The 22,096-nt window shown below is 38.2% G+C and overlaps 1 protein-coding gene across 1 annotated transcript in view; it reads left to right on the top strand.

Moving 5' to 3' along the window:
* LOC150081130 (focal adhesion kinase 1-like) overlaps positions 1 to 22,096 on the top strand; it is a 1,307,299-nt gene that overhangs the window by 653,481 nt on the left and 631,722 nt on the right. The window contains exon 16 of the mRNA XM_090380936.1: positions 18,501 to 18,585. Within this exon, the coding sequence (XP_090237062.1) occupies positions 18,501 to 18,585 (85 nt within the window). The remainder of the gene's footprint in view (positions 1 to 18,500; positions 18,586 to 22,096) is intronic.

Below are 22,096 nucleotides of genomic sequence, written 5' to 3' on the forward strand. Positions count from 1 at the left end.
TTTGTGTTGCGAACGAGGAAAGGACTGAGCGATTTTTCAGTATAGTTTGTAGTTTCCTTATTGACCTGGCTACAATTTTAAATTCGGTATCTTTAAAGAATCTGTTAAGCTGTTTGTGCCACTGTTCAGCAAATGGGATAGAAATAAAGGATTTTTTTTAATATTACGATTGTTGGTTGATGTAGTATTTTGTATCCTATCCGTAGCTTGTACCCTAATTTGGTTTATTGTAGCAAGGGTCTAACCCCTGTTTAAGAATCTGCTGGTTAATATTTGTATTTCCGATCCCAAAGCAGATTCCATCGTCGAATGTTTATAGACATTTAGAAATTGATTAAAGATAATAGATCTCTTGTAGGAGAACGTGTGATAGCTGTTATAATGTAGAAGCCAGACAGTGTTTGTAGGTTTGCAATAGATGTTAAATTGGATTTTGAGTCCCGAGTAAGCATGAAATTTAGAAAATTTAATGACTTTTTATCCGTACCCTCCCTTTCAAATTTAAATTTGAGTCTAGAGTGAATGTTATTAAATGAATGTAAAATATCTTGGATAGTACTATTATCAGTAATAACTAGAACATTGTCTAAATACCTCCCATAGTATGTGATACAGGGTAGAAAAGGCGTCATATGTATATGCTCAATCATTGGGAGATATACCTCCGATATTAAGTCGCTCAGGCTCAATCCCATCGGCAAACCAAAAATTTATTTGTACTTTGTCTTGAAAGGTGATATAGTTGGCCTCGACCAAGAGTTTAATTAAGTGAAAATTTCTTTAATCGGAAGCTTCGTGTAATTAATCGGTATAGAGTTATTATTTAACATATCCCAAATAATATCTAATGTATATTCAACGTTTGCATTCGTATATAACGAGGTAACATCTAGTGCGAATAAATTATCATTATCGCCAAGTCTACAGTCCTTTAGGTTATTAAATAATATATCATAGTTCTTAATTCCAAATTGCATCGCCTGTCTAAAGGTTTTATAATGCTATATACATGTGTGGCCAAGGATGAATATGCCGAGTTTTTGTAGGAAACAATAGGTAGAATAGGAAGTCCGGTCTTGTGTAATTTTACCTGACCAAAAAGTGCAGGAATATTGTATATTCTGGCCTTCAGTTCCTTTAACTGAGCCATAGTAATGTAATCGTTTTTTTTATACGTGGTTAACATTTTATTGTATTGATTGACCAAATTGGTAAATAGTGCTGGATCTACTTCAAGATTAGTGGAGATATCTGAAACAGCTGAATCTAACTTATTAATATAATCATGTTTATCAAGTATACAACTGTATCTCATTTATCTGCCCTCTGTGTAATAATGTCTTTATTTTCCCAAAATTGATGTAAAGTTGAACTGCCATGTATATTCAATTTAGGAAGTCGGGTTTCTTTTATGTTATTCACCACTTGGTTAATTGTTGAATAAATAAATCTTTTTGTTGAACCTTATGAAGTCCAAATTCAATATAAACTATGCACTGTTTTTTAGGTAGTTTTTGAGATGGTAAATTATAATTTAATCCTCTGGATAAAAGTAAAATATAGTCCTGTGATAGCGTATGTGAAGAAAGATTTTTAACCTGTTGATATGTTGGTTCATTCAGTGTTGCCTGAAGGGGTGTTAGCAAACTAGCTGATGTATTCTGTGGTAGCACGTTGTGTATGCAAGGGGATCGTCTCCCGACTCGTATGTACTTAGTCGCAAGCCTGCGACAATGTGTTAGAATTTGCATGAACGTGTTTTGACCCTCCTGATGTATTTAATTTGTTAACATGTCTGTTTTTTTATTTCTGAAGCCTGTGCTTCACATCACAAATCTATGGCTGTCTTCAATACAGACCAATTGCTAGGATGTAAATAATTTTTTAATTTGTCGCAAAGTTTCCTAACTTGGGAAAGGTATTTTCGTTTATTAGAATACTGAGATCTTAAGGCAAGTTTAACTACATTACACGATGTGGCAAGTGCTAGTTGCTTTATGCCCAAAATTTTATGATTTAAATTGACCCTGGCAAACTTCGGAACAACGTTGTTTTGAAGGCAGTATTTTAGAAAAGAAATATGGTAACTTTGGGCCGAGTATCTTAGTGTTAATCTAATGTAACTGATCTAATGTAATACTTAATGCATTATAGCCATAGTAGCTTATGCGCCATTAAACGCCCGTAATACTTAATGTCCAATGTAATTATAGCACACTATTAATTGCAGAAACTCTCAAAATTAAATTACATGAGAATTCTGTTAATGTTCGCTGGCCATTTTTAATCTCTGATTCGTGGGCTTTTATGCGCATGCGTGAAGACAAATAATTGTTATTTAACTTTCATGCTCACCCCACCCTTATTCGGTAATTTCTGTTCCTGTGATCACGACATATGGTCGAAAAGTGTTGTCAGCTTCAGTTATGGAAAATCATTTTGCAATTTTTTTTGTTAAATTTCTTTTAATTAATTTATTTAATTTTTTATTGCATTAGATTAATTTTTAATTGTGTTCAGTTGATTTTTAATTATTTTTTACTGTAATGTAAGATTTTCAATTTTTTTGTTTTAATCGGCATCAGCATTAGTAGAGGCATATGATGCATGAAAGCAAACTTATGCAGCATCAGCTGGGGGAAAAAAAAAAAACAAAAAACCACTTTCATTTCACCCCTCATTTCGTTCGAAATACCTGTCCAGCTTAGCCTTAAATTTATTTAGGCTATCAACTTCCACGACAAGGGATGGAAGTCTGTTCCACCAACTAACTACCCGCTGGCTAAAGGCAAATTTCCGCACATCTATCCTACATCTGTCTTTCCTCAATTTGAATTTATGCCCTCGCAGGTGATTATTCCGAGGAAGAGGAAGAATCCCATCGGCATTGAGCATGCTCAAACCATATCTCTAAATAGGCCTACAAGGCTGGGACAATTCATATTGAACAATTAGGCTTTACACCAGCCAGTATTCAAATAAACAAATTCCAATTCTGCAACTAAAACACTTTATTCACAATAAAATAAAATAAAGTATATAGTATATATTTTAGTATATAGTATTACTATATATTTTATTTTATTTCATTTCATTTCATATGCTCGTATTTTATTTTATTGTAAATAAAGTGTTTTAGTTGCAGGATAGGAATTTGTTTATTTGAATACCGGCTGGTTTAAAGTCTAATTGTTCAATATGCTCAAACCATTCAAGGCTTTATATACTTTACATTGACAAATGTAAAGTACTACATATGGGAAACAGCAACCCCAGAGCAACGTATCAACTCTGTGGTACTACACTGACAGTGGTAGAGAATGAAAGGGACCTGGGGGTGGTTGTGCAGGCAGATATGAAGTTCTCTGAGCAGTGCAGACGGGCTGCAAGAGTAGCTCATGGTGTATTGTCGATGATATATAGGAATTTTTCTAGCAGGGATAAGGAGGTGATTATTCCAATGTATAAGGCAATGGAAAGACCACACCTAGAGTACTGTATACAGGTCTGGAGGCCTCATTTCAAGAAGGATGTAGAGATGCTGGAACGAGTACAGAGAAGGGCAACAAGATTAGTGAATGGAACAAAGGGGTGCTCTTACGAAGAAAGGCTTAAGTTTTGCAAATTACAGTGTCTGGAGACTAGGTACCGGCGAGCTGATCTGATAGAGGTGTATAAAGCCTTGAATGGTTTGAGCATCCTCAATGCTGATGGGATTCTTCCTCTTGCTCAGAATAATCACCTGAGAGGACATAAATTCAAATTGAGAAAAGACAGATGTAGGATAAACGTGAAGAAATTAGCCTTTAGCCAGCGGGTGGTTGGTTGGTGGAATAAACTTCCATCCCTTGTCGTGGAAGTTGATAGCCTAAATAAGTTTAAGTCTCAGCTGGACAGGTATTTCGAACGAACAGAGGGGTGAAGTGGAAGTGGTTATTTTTTATTTATTTATTTATTTATTTATTTTTTTTTTGGATGATGCTTCATAAGCTTGCTTTCTTGCATCAAATGCCTCTACTAATGCTAATGCTAATACCTCGATCAGATCACCTCTCTGGTGCCTAGTCTCCAGACACTGTAATTTACAAAACTAAAGCCTTTCTTCGTAAGGGCAACCCCTTGTTCCATTCACTAATCTTGTTGCCCTTCTCTGTACTCATTCCAGCAGCTCTACATCCTTCTTGAAATGAGGCCTCCAGACCTGTATACAGTACTCAAGGTGTGGCCTGACCATTGCCTTATACAAGGGAATAATCACCTCCTTATCCCTGCTAGAAAAATTCCTATATATCATTGATAAGACACCATGAGCTACTCTTTCGGCCCATCTGCACTGCTCAGAGAACTTCATATCTGCCTGCACAATTACCCCCATGACCCTTTCATTCTCTACCACTGTCAGTATAGTACCACAGAGTTGATATGTTGCTCTGAGCTTGCTGTTTCCCATATGTAATACTTTACATTTATCCATGTTAAACTTCATTTGCCACCTCTCAGCCCATCTGCTCAACCTTTCCAAATCCTGTTGCAGCAGCATAGCGTCAGTAGTGTCCTTAGAAACCCTGCCAACCTTCGTATCGTCTGCAAACTTGGACATTAAGCATGTTATACCATCATCAATGTCATTTATAAATACAGAAAACAATAATGAATCCAATACTGAATCCTGACGGACTCCACTAATAACATTAGTCCACGATGAGCAGTGTCCATTGATTACCACTCTCTGTCTTCTCCCCCTCAACCACCCCTTTATCCATAGCAGCAATTTGCCTCCAATGACATACTGCTCCAATTTGTGCAGCAGTCTTCCATGTGCAACAGTATCAAAAGCCTTTCTAAGATCCAAGTATATAATATCAAAGTTATTCCCTGCATCCAGTTCTTTTGTGACTGCATAAGAGTATCCAATCAAATTGGTCAGGTAAGACTTTCCCTTAATAAAACCATGCTGTGTCCGAGCTATAACTGAAGTCTTGTCTAGATGATCCTGCAGTGCTTCTTTAACCAGTGCCTCCATTAATTTTCCTGGAACAGACGTTAAACTCACCGGTCTATAATTACTTGTGTCAGCCTTTGATCCTCCTTTGTGAATAGGGGTCCCATTTGCAAATCTCCAGTCCATGGATACCTACCCTGAGTCCAAGGAAGCTCTCATAATTATGGCTAAGGGTTTGCTTACTTCCTTTGCTGCCTCCTTTAATATAACTGGATGGATCCCATCCACCCCGGGTGCCTTTCTTGTGTTTATCTTCAACAATTTCTCCTCCACTTTACTCTCAGTTATTACAAGATTCTGTAGCTTACTGCGAGAGTTGAATACACCTCTGGCATTTCCCTCACTGAATAACTCCTCATGTGTGAATGTCAATGCAAAATATTCATTTAGTTTGTTAGCAACCTGAGCAGGATCATCAACAGTTGACCCATCGATATCGAGTGGACCAATCTGATTCATCCCCTTCCTTCTAGAGTTTACATAAGTAAAGAACTCTTTGCTGTTTTTCTTTGCATCCCTTGCCAAGGATTTCTCGTAATCTGCCTTCGCCTGCCTAACCTCCTTTGTAATTTGGTGACAGATCAACTTGTATCTACCATAGGCTTCTGCGTCACGTGTTAATTTGTATGTATCCCATGCATTTTTCTTCTCTGCCATATGTCTCATAGGCGCCTCCGTAGCCAGGAGGGAAGGAGCAGCAGTAGTGCCTAGCACACGCTTCTTGATTAGACCGGGTTCGAGCCCGTCACCACCAAATACGGAGAATACGGAAAGGTCAGGGAATGCTCCTAAAAACCAAACAACAAACAAACAAACATATGTCTCATTAGTTCATCTGACAACCATTTAGGCCTAAACCTTGAACAATATTTCTTAGTTGGTATGTAAAGCCTAGTAGCTTCCAAGATAAGTTCTTTGAATGCTTCCCATTTTGAATTTGCTGTTGGTAACATCATCAGTTGGTCCCACTGTATAGCATTTAAATACTGTCTCAGTCCATCGTAGTCGCCTTTACGAAAGCAATAACCCTTCCCTTTACCCCTAATGTTAGTTACCTCTTTGAGTAAATCCCACTTCAGCACACTGTGATCACTGCCACCTACTGGTTCCTCTATCTGCAGGTTCTTAATGCATGAAGAATCGCTACTGATAATGAAATCAGGAGTATTACTCCCTCTATTTGCCTCCCGAACGTGCTGATGTAGAAAACAATCATCTAATAAATCAACAAAAGCCTTGCTAGTGTGTGAGTGACCAGCCCCCAAATTCCAGTTCTGCATTCCTTATATCTCGTCTCTGATATCCCAACAATATCTGCCTTTGATGTTTTGAACAATACCTCAAATTCATCAGATTTATTTACTAAACTCCTAGCACTGGTGTACACGCAAGTATACATGCACCTGCTCTTTCTCTTAGCTACCCTAACACAACCCATGTGTTTACTTGTACCCCAATGATTCCCAGCAGTCTCTGAAATATCCTGCATCTTATTTTCCAGGCTGCTGCTCATTCTAATAGAAGCAGTGCAGGAATCACTTTCACCTCTGCCAGTGGCTACTGTTAATCTATTAGTCCTTGTATCCCCCTAATCTAGCAGTTTTCCGACCCACCTAACACTGCCTCGATAGCATCAGCAAACATTCTTGCACCCTTTCTATTTAAGTGTATCCCATCCCTGTAGAAACAGTCTCTCCTGTTAACAAGTACAGACCAGGCTGAAAAAAATTCTACCCCTTGAGCCTTGCACAATCTTTCCAGGGCCGAATTGATCGACAGGGCTCTCATCATATACTCCCTCCTATCGAACCTGGCAGAATTGCAGACACTTTCAAATTCAACCCTAATTCACGGCTTTTTCTCAACAGTGACCTGTACTTGTTAAGTAATTCCGCCGGTCTCCTACTCTTAATATCATTACTGCCAACGTGTACAACTATATCGCCTTTTGTGCCCTTAAAAGATGATATCCCCTCTACAAGGTCATCAACCATTCCAAAAGTTTCTTTACCACTCAAAAGTGATGTAAAAGAGAAAACTGGATATCCAATTACAAAAAACAGTCTGCATTTCATAAAACTGAAGCTTATTTACAAAAAAAAAAAAAAAATCTTAGAAATGTCAAGAGAAACTGCTGCAATTTCACCAAACTTTTTCATGGATTCTGGCAACTGGATAGATCCTATCCAGACAGATGCCTTTCTTATGTTTAACTTCAACACTTTCCTGACAATTGAGTTATAAACTTTGACTACTTTCTTTGGGACCATGGATCTTTGCTGCTGAAAATATCATTGTCTTGTCTGCTGTTGAAGCATAGGCTCAAGCTGGGCTGGTTTTGGTATCATTATCATTATTCATTATTATTACTGGCCATATGGTGCAAGGAAGCCTGAGGCTTGTGCTGCACCAGCCAAAAAAAAATTCCCGAGTTGCCGAGAGAGAGAGAGAGAGAGAGAGAGAGAGAGAGAGAGAGAGAGAGAGAGAGAGAGAGAGAGAGAGAGAGAAGTAGAAAGGAATCACCAAGAAAGAGAAGTATGATCTAAACTATTTAAGATCAGTATGGTGGTGTTTGTCAAGAGCAAAGTTATCATGTTTATTAATTATCAATCCATGTACATGGATGATTCACTGTATGTTTTCTGAATAAAGCAGAAGTTATGTGCTGCTGACTCACCATATCATTTGTAGTCTCTTTGTCTGAGATTTAACCCCGGGGGCTCACATCTGGTGAGTATGGGCTTGGCACACCCAGGGTCCTGAGCCGGATATCATCATTCTTCCCTTTCTTGGTGATTCCCTTCTACTTTTGACTCTCTCTCTCTCTCTCTCTCTCTCTCTCTCAGGGCTACTCGGGAACTTTTTTTTTTTTCCTGGTGCAGCATAAGCCTCAGGCTTCCTTGCATCATATGGATAATAATAATAATAATAATAATAATAAAAATTTGATATAACAAAGCATACAATAACCAAATGCTGTAGTTGTAGTAGTAGTAGTAGTGGCATGTGATGCAAGAAAGCAAGTGTATGAGCTTATGCAGCATCAACCAAAAAAAAAAAAAAAAATCACACCATTCCCTCCAAATGTCTGTCCAGTTCCTCCTAAAATTTATTCAACCTATCAACTTCCACAACGACAGATGGAAGTTTGTTCCAGCAATTAACCACCCGCTGGCTAAAGGCAAATTTCCGCACATCTATTTTACATCTGTCTTTTCTTAATTTGAGTTTATGTCCCCTCAGGTTGTTTTGTTTTGAAGTGTAAATGCAGCAATATACACTTCAAAACAATAAAGCTACAGCATTTGGTTTTTGCATGCTTTGTTATATTAAATTTTGCTATAATAATAAATATTTGTTAATTAATTTTGCTATAATAGGGTGGGCCAAAAGTAGCTATACAATACTGTATACCTACTTTCGGAATCCTTTATATCATGGGGGGGGGGGGGAGAGAGAGAGAGAGAGAGAGAGAGAGAGAGAGAGAGAGAGAGAGAGAGAGAGAGAGAGAGAGAGAGAGGTGGGGGGTATACCCGATCAGTACTGTTTACCTACTTTTGTCCCACCATTTTGGTCTCTAGCATAAAACAGCTAAAACCAATGTGTATGGTAATACATAAGCTAATGTGTGCTATTAAAATGGAATATTTAATACAGAAGAATATTCGATCAATGTAATTATGAAGCAGAATAGATGAATATGAAGATTTTAACAAAAAATTGGTTATAGAAATTCCTATGTGGGCTATTTTCAATAAAGAATGATCAATTATATAATTTTTTTTTTTTACTCACAGCATACCTTTATTAATGATCCTTATTTTGATAGTCCATTTGAAAGTAGTCCCCATTTAGCGAAATGCACATAATCGAATGTTTCTACCAGTCTTGAAAAACATAGTTGAAGTCATTTTTTGACACAAGTTTCAGAATCTTTTTCTGTCTTTACATCTTCTTCTGACAACTAGAAAATTTTAACACTCATTTGACATTAATACTGGCTAAGTACTACTTTTTTTAAGTACTCCATGACAGTATGTGCATTGTTGTGATGCAGCTTCCACCCACTTAAGTGCAGTTGTGGTCATTTGTGACTAATGAGATCTCCCAAATTGTGCAGTACAGTTCTATAGTTAGGTCCCGTAACAGTCATATGACGTGGCACAACATACTGTTAAATTATTTCTCGAATGTCAAAAAAAAAAAAAAAAAAGAGATTACCATAACCTTTCCTGCAGAAGCCACAAATTTTGCTTTTATTTTCAGGGTTGAAGGGATGAAGCCATGTCTAATCTGCAGTTATCACCTTGTGCAGAACTCACCATCTTCAGTAACTATTCATTGCAGCTCTTGACAAAATTCCATTCAAACTTGTTGTTGCTCTGGTGTGAGTAGTCTTGGAATCCAGTGTGAACAAGCACATGTCATATGCAAATTGTCGTGGAGAATACCATGATTCCTAAATATGATTCCTACTAATATTTTCAACATCTCTGCCAGTTGTGTTACTTGTTGTAAGATGATCATCTCTCACAGTTACAGAAGCAGTTTATGATTTTTGTGGTGACAGCAGTGTTGAAGCTCTAATTTTAGTAATTGGATTACTTCCATCTTTAAAAATTCTGAACCACCTGTGAGTTTGCTATATTAGCATTAGTAGAGGGATATGATGCAAGAAAGCAAGCTTATGCAGCATCAGCCAGGGGGGAAAAAAAACCTTCCACTTCACCCCTCCGTTCGTTCGAAATACCTGTCCAGCTGAGCCTTAAATTTATTTAGGCTATCGACTTCCATAACAAGGGATCAAAGTCTGTTCCACCAACCAACTACCCGCTGGTTAAAGGCAAATTTCCGCACATCTATCCTACATCTGTCTTTCCTCAATTTGAATTTATGCCTTCTCAGGTGATTATTCTGAGCAAGAGGCAGAATCCCATCAGCAATATGAGCATGCTCAAACCATTCAAGGCTTTATACACCTCTGTCAGATCACCTCGCCGGTGCCTAGTCTCCAGACACTGTAATTTGCAAAATTTAAGCCTTTCTTCGTAAGAGTAACCCTTTTTTCCATTCACTAACCTTGTTGCCCTTCTCTGTATTCATTCCTGCAGCTCAACATCCTTCTGAAATGAGGCCTCCAGACCTGTATACAGTACTCAAGGTGTGGCCTGACCATTGCCTTATACAAGGGAATAATCACCTCCTTATCCCTGCTAGAAAAATTCCTGTATATCATTGATAAGACACCATGAGCTACTCTTGCAGCCCGTCTGCACTGATCAGAGAACTTCATATGTGCCTACACAATTACCCCCAGGTCCTTTTCATTCTCGACCACTGTCAGTGTAGTACTACAGAGTTGATATGTTGTTCTGGGGTTGCTGTTTCCAATATGTAGTACTTTGCATTTGTCAATGTTAAACTTCATTTGCCACCTCTCAGTCCATCTGCTCAACCTTTCCAAATCCTGTTGCAGCAGCATAGCATCAGTAGTGTCCTTAACAGCCCTGCCAACCTTTGTATCGTCTGCAAACTTGGACATTAAGCTTGATATACCATCATCAGTATCATTTATAAATACAGAAAACAATAATGGGCCCAATACTGAACCCTGAGGGACTCCACTAATAACATCAGTCCACGATGAGCAGTGTCCATTGATTACCACTCTCTGTCTTCTTCCCCACAACCACCCCTATATGCATAGCAGCAATTTGCCTCCAATGCCACACTGCTACAATTTGTGCAGCAGTCTTCTATGTGCAACAGTATCAAAAGCCTTTCTAAGATCCAAGTATATAATATCAAAGTTATTCCCTGCATCCAGTTCTTTTGTGACTGCATAAGAGTATCCAATCAAATTGGTCAGGTAAGACTTCCCCTTAACAAAACCATGCTGTGTCCGAGCTATAACTGAAGTCTTGTCAAGATGACCCTGCAGTGCTTCCTTAACCAGTGCCTCCATTAATTTTCTGGGAACAGAAGTTAAACTCACCGGTCTATAATTACTTGTGTCAGCCTTTGATCCTCCTTTGTGAATTGGGGTCACATTTGCAAATCTCCAGTCTATGGGTACCTCCCCTGAGTCCAAGGAAGCTCTCATAATTATGGCTAAGGATTTTCTTACTTCCTTTGCTGCCTCCTTTAATATAACTGGATAGATCCCATCCACCCCGGGTGCCTTTCTTGTGTTTATTTTCAGCAATTTCTCCTCCACTTTACTCTCAGTTATTACAAGTTTATCTAGCTTACTGCCAGAGTTGAATACAGCTCTGGCATTCCCCTCGCTGAATAACTCCTGATGTGTGATTGTCGATGCAGAATATTCATTTATTTTGTTAGCTACCTGAACAGGATCATCAACAGTTGAAACATCGATATCAAGTGGAGCAATCTGATTCATCCCCCTTCCTTCTAGAATTTACTTAAGTAAAGAACTCTTTGCTGTTTTTCTTTGCATCCGTTGCCAAAAATTTCTCATAATCTGCCTTCACCTGCCTAACCTCCTTTGTAACTTGGTTACAGATCAACTTATATTTATAAAAGGCTGCTGTGTCACATGTTAATTTATATGTATCCCTTCCATTTTTCTTCTCTGCCATATGTCTCATTAGCATCTGACATCCATTTAGGCCTAAACCTTGAACAATATTTCTTAGTTGGTATGTGAAGCCTAGTAGCTTCCAAGATAAGTTCTTTGAATGCTACCCATTTTGAATTTCCTGTTGGTAGCACATCAGTTGGTCCCACTGTATAGAATTTAAATACTGTCTCAGACCATCGTAGTCCCCTTTACGAAAGCAAAAACCCTTCCCTTTACCCCTGACGGGAGTTACTTCTCTGAGTAAATCCCACTTCAGCACACTGTGATCACTGCCACCTAGTGGTTCCTTTATCTGCAGATTCTTAATGCATGAAGAATCACTACTGATAATCAAATCAAAAGTATTACTCCCTCTAGTTGCCTCCCAAACATGCTGATGTAGGAAACAATCATCCAATAAATCCCCAAAAGCCTTGCTAGTGTGTGAGTCACCAACCTACAAATTCCAGTCAATATCTGGGAAATTAAAATCCCCCATTATAAGACTCTCTGATTTACTGGCCCACTCTATTTCTCTGTACAGTTTCTTATTGTACTCATCGGAGTCATTAGGCCTATAGCACACTCCTACTCTCAATTTTGATATCCCAATGCTTATGTCACGCCAAACTGACTCAACAGTGCACTGTCCAGCGATGTTGACTGACTGCACTTCCATGTATTTTATGTGTTTCTTAGCTAATAGCATAACCCCTCCTCCTGTCTTGTCTATCCTTTCTGTACACATTGTACTCCCCAAAATCCAGTTCTGCATTCCTTGTATCAGTGTGACACCACATCTCTGACATCCCAACAGTATCTGCCTTTGATGTTTTGAGCAATACCTCAAATTCATCAAATTTATTCACCAAGCTCCCAGCATTAGTGTACACGCAAGTATACATGCACCTGTTCCTATTCTTAGCTACCCTAACACAACCCATGTTTTTGCTTGTACCGCAATGACTCCTGGCAGTCTCTGAAATATCCTGCATCTTACTTTCCAGACTGCTGCTCATTCCAATAGAAGCAGTGCAAGAATCACTTTCAGAGTTAAGAATATTTTCTGAAATTATTAATTATTTAGCTATGTACATAAGCGTACATAGTCTCCAACCAGTACAATTAAATGGGAAATATAGCTCTCACATGCATTTGAAGTTTAACATGTTTTACATGCATTATAGCCAATGTAGCTTATGCGCCATCAAACCCCATATCAACATGTTTACATGTGAGTTCAATGTGAGGTGATAATAGTGTTTCCACCTTAAAATTTATATAATTTAAGAATATTCATATCCTAATGCTGTATATCATTAATGCTAGTCCTCATCGGTTTATAGTTAATTTTAGTTTTGCATTTTAATTTTGATATCTGATTTTTGTTTTAGATATTGTTTTTTTAATTTATGTTTTCTTTATTGTCTTCTGTTTTCATTCTTCTGACTATTCTAGAATCTTCTAGGCTGGCCAACTTATGCAAGGAACAGCTCTCATTTCTAGTTCTCATTTTCTTAAAAGATATTTAAATTCTTAAAATATACTTTACATTCTTTTTAAGTTACTTTGCAATTAAAGATTTAAATTGCATAACCAATTTCCCCCGTCCTCTTAATCATCATTCTCTTTTATATGTTGCATCGATAGAATATTCCTCTGTATTATTTTTCATTTTAATAGTTCACGTTACATTATACAAGTGCACACATACATATGTGTATACAGTCAGTTCTGCTATAACGCGAATTTGCTCCAACGCAATTGATATATTAGGTAACGATGCAACTATAATGTGATTTCCATGTTGGCTCATGCGTGATTTCATCTGCGAGTAACACCAGGTGAATGTAAAACCCAGCATCAAGCTGAACGTAGCAACCTGTGCAGCAATACATACCAGTTTACAAAGCTTAAAATATGTCAAAGGTCAAATGTGTGAGAGCTATATTTTCCATTTACTGTAACCGTATTGGTCAATGACACTGTGTCATTCTCTGTATTCATAAGATTTTTTTTTCGAACAGAAATTTCATGAGATGGGATAGCGCGAGTGGAGGAGCTCATTTCTGGAGGTCACTTTGTAGGTCCCAGTTTATTGAGCTTTTCTGTTAGCACAGTCTAATTATAAAGGGTAGTAAACTTGATCTTACTGCATTCACAATAATAGCGATAGCTGAAATTCTGTGGGTTTTCACATTATGGTGAGATGTGTTTCCCCTTCCTCTTCAATCATATAAAAAATGTAAATAAATTTTCACAATCTTCTCTTTTGTGCATGCCATGTTCGTCGTTATCAATTGCTTATCGTTTTTACTGTTTTAAATTTTACAATCCAAAAAAAAAAGTCTGTGAACAGAAATATCAGTTAGTATGTATATATTACATTAATAATTAAGCTATGTACGTAAGCGTACATAGTCTCCAACCATTACAACTAAATGGGAAATATAGCTCTCACACATATTTGAAGTTTAACATGTTTACATGCATTATAGCCAAAGTAGCTTATATGCCATCAAACCCCCATATCAACATGTTTACATGTGAGTTCAATGTGTGAGGTTATAATAGTGTGCGTTATCCTACAAGTGTGTATCTTGGACTGTTCTCCCGCATTTGTTAACTTTTCTTTATAACAAGTATATTCATGCAGCATCCCAGACATGGGTAAGCGTCCTGGTTCCAAGAAGCCAAGCAGTGAGTGTAAAAGGAAAGCATTATTAAGTATAGATGAGAAACTTGAAGTAATAAAACATTTTGAAAGAAAACACGTGATATTTCTAGAGCAAGGGGCTTAAGTGTATCCTTATTGTGCACCATCAGAGAGAATGATGTGAAAATAAAAGCTGTGTATAGCTGGAACATGTGATATTTCTTGAGCAATGGGCTTAAGTGAATCCTTATTGTGCACCATCAGAGACAATGCTGTGAAAATAAAAGCTGTGTATAGCTGGAACAACTTCAAGTGCTGCAAAGTCAATTAGAACAAGACCTAAAGAAATAGAAGTAATGGAAAGGCTGCTAACCGGATTGAAGACCGGTTAGGCTGCTAACCGAATTTCTCTTTCACAGTGACCAAGCTCACTGTGAAAGAGAAAGCACTAACTATATATGAAAACCTTAAAAAGAAATCACCAAATCCTGCAGAAGTGGCTCCTTTTAATGCTAATAGTGGCTGGTTTAATGGATTCCGACACCGCTACTCTTTTCACAATGTAAAACCAGTGCAGGGAAAAAAAAAATCAGGACAGCGAATCACACCCTTCACATTGAGTATAACATTCTTAGAACAACATTTTGTTCTAAGAATGATAATTCATACAGCATCCCAGACACGAGTAAGTGTCCTGGTGCCAAGAAGCCAAGCAGTGAGTGCAGAATGAAAGCAGCATTAAGTCTACCTCTTCACTATAACTCACCAGCTACAGCCCTCCACCACACCCACTTCAAACAAGCAAACTTCATATCTTGTCAAGGTAAACTATATTTACTGTAATATTTATTTATTTATTAGGAATTTAACCTGTGTTAGCAATTTTATTGGGTTTCTATCTGTTTTTCAGTGTTTTACTTACCAGACTGAACATTTTTTTCTTGAGTGCTTTGCCTCTATCTCTATTTTTCCCATAAGCCCTGTTGTTTATAATACCCGAAATACCATAACACGGAGATTTTTAGGAACACGTGTTCCGTGTTATAGCAGAACTGACTGTATATATATATAATAATGCTCGAAAAAATTGTGTAAATACCAGTCTTTGTCTATTACAGCAACATGCTACATTGGACTTCAGTAGCCAATTCTGAGGCAATTTTGAGTTCATTTCATTTATTTTCAACCAATTTTGGAATTGTGTTGCATTTCTGACACCATCTCCAGAAAATTGAGCTTCCTCGCTGAATAGGATGTAATGATGCAAATGGTGATTGTTATTCAGTCAATTTCAAAATTGCAGCCATCGGACAGGATCCACAGGATCGAGGTGTTGCACATCCTGCACATGGTATGGATACATGCTTTCTTTATGCAGCGTTCCCCATACTTTATTGGGAAATACTAAGATGCTTAGATATCTTTTTGCATCAGCATGAGTAATACTCTTTACCTCCTGGATGAAGTTCTCTTGCTCAGCCACATCGTATTGAACTGCAAGCTCATGTGGGATGTGAATGATGGAAAGTGATATGGTATCTTTCAGCATTTGGAAAACTCTGCTAATGATTTATTGTTTTGGAACTCTACATTTTGAAAAACCTTGCTGGTGCTCAGCAACAACATTTCCATCATAAAATCTGTAAAAATACACATCAGCATATTTGGCACTTGCAAAAAGGCATTTTGAAAGTAACAATAGAACACTTTGCATGGCACTTCTCTGCATGTGTTTCATCAGTTTTTGTTCAATCAAGGTTGTATAGGAGCATAAATTATTGTCAATATTGCATTGCTGAGAATATATGAACATTGTGGAACTCCATAATTATTCAGAAATGGACCATTCCTACAAACTATTTTTATCAAAATTGCCTGAGAAATCAGCTCCTGAAGTTATCACCACATATTACCAGATGTTTCACTATTACTTTATTTGTCATCTGTACCTTTTTTGTCATATTTGGGCTGAATTTTTGAATTTGATGTCAAAATTGGGTTAAGTATTGCTGTTTAAAAGCATAAAGGTTACAAAAGCAGTTGCTCAACATCCCTCAATTTCTTTTACCCTAATTACTCTGTAAAGAATGTAAAAATATAAAACAGTTAAAAATAAAAAAAAAATACAAAGAAAAACTTAGAAAAGAACTTCAGTAAAATGAGATATGCATTTACAGTGGCAGCTCGTGACTCTGATGTATGTGGGTGTGGCTTCTTAAAGTTACATTAAATTGCCTTGGTTTTAAGATATGTAGACATAGATGGTAATAATAATAATAATAAGTTAAAAATGCTACAAAACATTAACAAGACATTTACCATTAACAGACTTGAACCTTTATTCAAAAACAAAATTCACTGTTCAGTTTTTATTTGTTGAAAATAGATTAATAACTTTTTCATTCAAGTTTGGTGCACTGTTCAGAGCTGCACTGCTCGCTCCGCAGTTCCTTTGACTCGTTTTATCACCTATAAAACATGCATATTGACAACCTGCCAACTATGCATCGACTCAAGCACTGGGGCCAAAATGTGGAAATGTGTAGCACACAGTTCCACCTATAGTTAAACTTCAAAGTTCAAAATGATTTTGTGTTTTTATTCATTTATTATTGAAAATAGAGGATGAGTATACTCTATGTGGGGCCTATTAATAAAAATATACATTGCGTTGCATTGTTCTTCACAAAATTTCATATAACTCCATTGACTGTATTCTAGATTTAAAAAGCTGGGGATGCTGCAGTTCCTCAGTGCCTTCCAATGAGCCACCCCTGTGTATTTAGAAAAGTGGAAAATGTTTTCGGCCATTAATCTTGCATCAACAATTATTATGCAAAACATTTTATTGTGGGGCACATGATAGGGTCCTATGCCACTGCTGAAAAGTTAATGAAGACTGGGTACAAACAATCATTTTTCAAGATTACATCTCTTAATGCTTACTAGAAGGAGAGCTCAACAGACACCAGAGAAGAAGATTAAGAAGCTAAATGCATTGCATGAAATTTCAATGAACACTGTCACAGACATATCAATCCCAACAATTATAAACCTTCTTTCAATTTCATTTGCATTCGTGCTTGCAGTGAAGGGGCCTGAGCTCACCCCCATTAACAGTGGCATCAAAATTTATGCCTTTTCCCTGTTGTCTAGTCTCCATCATGTCCAAAAACGTTTTGCTCTCCTTCAAAAATTCAAAAATACATTATTAGCAGGCTCTGGCAAATTTCACTGTACAACAGTAAATACATGCACATTTCACTTTGATTAGTTGTTCTGCATTCCTTTTACAGATGTTAAAAAAACACAAATATAGGCATTTGTTCATTTATAACCAGCTTATAACGGAACTCATAGACCTTTTGGAGGGTTAACTTGTATTGTTACCTCTTAAAGAAGGAGCCAGGTCTGCTCTTTCCAACAATTTCTTATGCATATCTAAACAGGGAGATCCCATAGGTTGATAAACCTGCAGAATCGACTGCCATGTGAAGAACATTATTTTCGTCCCTAAACTTAGAGAATAATGTAGCGTTGATGTGTCTATGATCATCAGGAATCCTTGGATGAAATTACCAAAGTTATAGAAAGAAGACAGACATCATGTCTTATTTCAATTCATTGTAAGTACTAAAGCTGGAATTTTGGAAAGTGTAGTTCTTAGAGTGCTAAGGAAGAGCAGTCTTGGAAAATTGTTTCAATTAGAAACCATCCAGGTCATCTTCATGTTTCTGTATCATCGAGGAATATGTGAAACAGCACTAAAACTACTAAAGCACATAAAGTGAAGGTGGATTTATTCTGGGGATAGAAAATGACAGATTCTGACTATGCCCCCTTCCAGAAAAGAGAGAGAGAGAGAGAGAGAGAGAGAGAGAGAGAGAGAGAGAGAGAGAGAGAGAGAGAGAGAGAGAGAGAGAGAGAAAGAGAGAGAGACGGGGGGGGGGGTGTATAGTTTGTTGGTTTGATAAGCACTACATTGTGCAATTCTTTCTTAAACAGAAGAGCTTCAGCCACAGAAAAAAAGCTATAAATTTGCATTTCGCAAATTTATAGGGCACTGACTATATAAATTAGCAAGATGGCATTTATACAAAATTGATTAACCAGCTTAAAAAAAAAAAGAGCAAGTGGTAAATGGCTAAATGATTTATTCTCATTATTAAAGGAAATGTTATATTCTGAATTAAATAAATATAATTCAATGGTGACTTATAAATTAATTTATGGTTAATCATAAATATTTAATTTTTCAGGATGATCAATTGATACCTGTAGCCGTGAAGACGTGCAAAGTGGAAAGTGAAGAATCAGTGGGAGAAAAGTTTTTAGAAGAAGCTTGTGAGTGTGTATGTGTGTGTGTGAATATATATATATATATATATATACATACATGATTTGGTAGATACATATTAAGCAAAACATGAGGACTGATAAAGGGTAACAATTGGTTAAAGACCCTCCATCAGACGATTGGCATTGATCATTAAAGTTAAGATAAAATTAATTTAGCAGTACATATCCTTGGACATCTGTTTTAGAAAAAACAGATATAAATAGATTAAGTTTTAATAATGTATTTTGGTCCAATAGGGAGTAATCAAAGATTATCAGGCAGCCATGACTGTAAACAAGTTTAGATGTACGTGACACCACTAAATTAGCACTAACATTAGCGGAGGCATATGATGCAAGAATGCAAGTTTATACAGCATCAGCCAAAAAAACCTTTCTCATTTTACCCATCCATTCACTCTTTTTTTTTTTTTTTTATTAAAATGTGAACAGTAGATACATTTTCAACAACAACTATTGTATTTACATTCTATGTACAAAGCAAAAAAGAAAGATAAAGAAAAACTTTTTAGAAAGAAATACAAAGGTTTCAATATTTTAATTTCAGGAAATAAGAAAAAAAACAGTTTCTTGGGGTTGGGTCGTTCTCCTGTTAAGTGTCACACGTTGAAGGTGATGGACTGTTCAGTGATGGTGAAGAGGTGACCGCCACTGTTCCATTCGCTGTTAAGATGACAGTTTCTGGTCTTTTGCAGTGGAATTCGAGTAGAAGTCTGCTCTGCAACTTCCTCCGTAGGCTCCACTTCAGATGTTGCGCCGATGTGTCGACAGGTAGCACGTCGTCACTGCTTCTTGTGTGCTTCAAGTAGAAGCTGTAAATGACGGCCTTGGCCGCAATGAATAGGAAGTTGCAGGTGGTGTGTGCTGTCTGCTCAGAGTGAAGTAGGTACCAGTAGTCCTCCGGAGTGTGGGCGTGGTTGCAGGCAAGCTTTGCTGCATCCAAAGCGTATTTGACGAGTTCCTTGTTCACAGGGCATGCCAGGTATATGTGTTCCAGGGTACCTGGGGTGGCGCAGAAGAGGCAGTAGTTTGAGGAGCGTAACCCGAGGATTTGTAGCTTGACTGGGGTGGGAAGGATGTTGTGCCACAGTCTCCACTGGATGTCTGCGTCCGATTTGGAACATTTCGTCCTGTACGGAAGGTTCCACTGAAAGTTTGATGGTGGCTTGTGGTGAGTGGAGAGGGGTGCAGGGACAGCTTGGCAGGTGGATGACTGGAAAATCGTGGTTGCATGGCGAGACATGATTAGCTGATAGACTTTTTTGGAGGGTGCAGGAGACAGAGGTACCATGTCTTCTGGTGATGTGATGACGAAGGTTGGTGTAAGCGAGGATCCAGTGACATTTTCAATCCCTTTAGTTGTAGTGATGTCTGGAAGAGCTTGTGTGATCGCTGATTTTAGATGTATGTGTTACTGCTTTGCATTAATGGTTTTAATGGGCAAATCTTCTGATCCTTTCCATTCAAGGCTTGGTGTCAGGAGCTCGCCTATGGTTCTTATTACTGCCCGGTTCCACGTAGGGAAGAAGAGAATATCATCATTTGCAGGGTCTATTATTCTTTTATTGTAGGAGAGCGGTTCTGAAAGTATTCTGGGAAGGGATGTTCTCTCAAGATTATGGTGAAGGTTTAGCTTTTTCCAGCGGTATAGTGCGTCTTTATAAAACGGCGGTAGTTTGAGTGGTACTGGTGCCATGTCCATTCTCAATATTGTTGAAAGGGATAGTCCTCTAGTGGCTGTGGCTAGTAGTTTATCCGTAGTGTTGGAATGTGCGTATTTTGTTTGCAGCGTCTTAAGAAGAAAGGTGATCCGGAATGCTGTGATTTTGTCGTCTAAAGAGACCAACCCTTGACCCCCGTGAGTAAGTGGTTGGCTAAGTTTGGAGCAGGACATCCAGTTGGTTTTGTTCCAAAGGAAGCTTCGGATAGATGCCTGGATTTGGTGGAGGAAGTCAGCAGGTGGAGTGAGAATTTTGAAGGTGTGCCAGAGAGCGCTTGCCGCCATATGATTGACCACAAGCACTCTCCCTCTCAGCGAAGATGTGGCGCACACGCTTCTCCATCTTCCGAGTACTTTGTTGAAACAACTCAGCAATTCGGGCCAGTTCTTCTGGGAGAAAAGGAGGGTATTGCCAAGGTACACACCTAGGTATTTCTGTCCCTCGCTGGACCATGTACCTTGGATGGGGGAGTCGGTTCTAGTTTTCCAGTTGCCAGCCCACAGGCCGCTGGCCTTACAGTGGTTGAGTTTTGCGCCTGATGCTTGAGCATAAAGATCATGAGCCTTTTGAATGACTTCAAATTCACTCTCGTGTCGTATTGCAATTGTGACGTCATCTGCGTATGCTGAGTAGGTTATATTTAGGTGGGGTTCTGGTAGCAGCGTTCGTCGGGATTGTATACTGGTGGCAATTTTATTAAGGAATGGTTCTATGGCAATTGCATAGAGTTGTCCAGAGAGTGGGCAGCCTTGTTTTATCCCTCTGGAATACGAAAAGTGGCAGGTGAGCTGGTTGTTGAGTTTCAGGCAGAATTTGGCTTCCTTATATAGCAGATGGATTGTTCCGATGATGTAAGGTCCATATCCAAAGGCTTTCAAGGTTTGAAATAGGTAGCTGTGTTCAACGCTGTCGAATGCCTTTTCCTGGTCAAGGCTAATTAGTGCTAGGAATTCTCTTTGGCTGTTTGCAGTGGAGAGGAGGTCTCGGATCAGATGTAGATTGTCGTGAATCGATCTTCCAGGTACAGAATATGTTTGTTGGTGATCGATGATATCAGGGAGAGTGGCTTTTAATCTATTGGCGATGGCTTTGGAAATGATTTTACAGTCCGTGTTCATTAAGGAAATCGGGCGCCAGTTTTGTAAATTGGCGCGATTTCCTTTCTTGGGAATCAGTCGAGCGACAGAGGTGGTGACCGAAGCTGGTAGTCCATGGAACTGAGCTTCTTCAAGCATTTCAAAGAGTAGCATTCCGAGTTGATCCCAAAACGTTTGGAAGAATTCAGAAGTCAGTCCGTCCAGAACCGGTGATTTATTTTTGGAAAGGGCTTTGCATGCTGCTGTTAGTTCTTGTAGGGTGATTTGTTTCTCCATGCTGCAATGGGCCGTATGGGAGATTTTTTTAAGTCCTGAAAGGATTTCCTCCATTGCCTTTGTAGAGGTTTCTTGAGAACTGTAAATTTCTCTATAAAATCTTGTTACTTCAGAGAAGATTTCCTCTGGGTCTTCAGTGATGTTTCCGTTTTGCAGCTGAATGGCAGTGATGGTGGTTGATTTCTGATGTCTGCTTTCTAATGAGAAAAAGTATTTGGTCGGGGCATCAGATAGATTTATGTGGGTGTATCTTGATCGGAGCAGGGCGCCTTTTGCAGAGTGTTCTAAGTGGGTTTGTATGGCTTGTAGTGTTGACTGGTAGGTCTGACTTTCAGATGGGAGATTTTTCAGCCTTTGCTCAAGTTGATAGAGGTTATTACGCTTTTGTTGACTTTTCTGATG

The sequence above is a fragment of the Mastigoproctus giganteus genome, chromosome 9 (genome assembly GCF_048544385.1).
Source record: "Mastigoproctus giganteus isolate SK-2022 chromosome 9, ASM4854438v1, whole genome shotgun sequence".
NCBI classification, from domain to species: Eukaryota; Metazoa; Arthropoda; class Arachnida; order Uropygi; family Thelyphonidae; genus Mastigoproctus; species Mastigoproctus giganteus.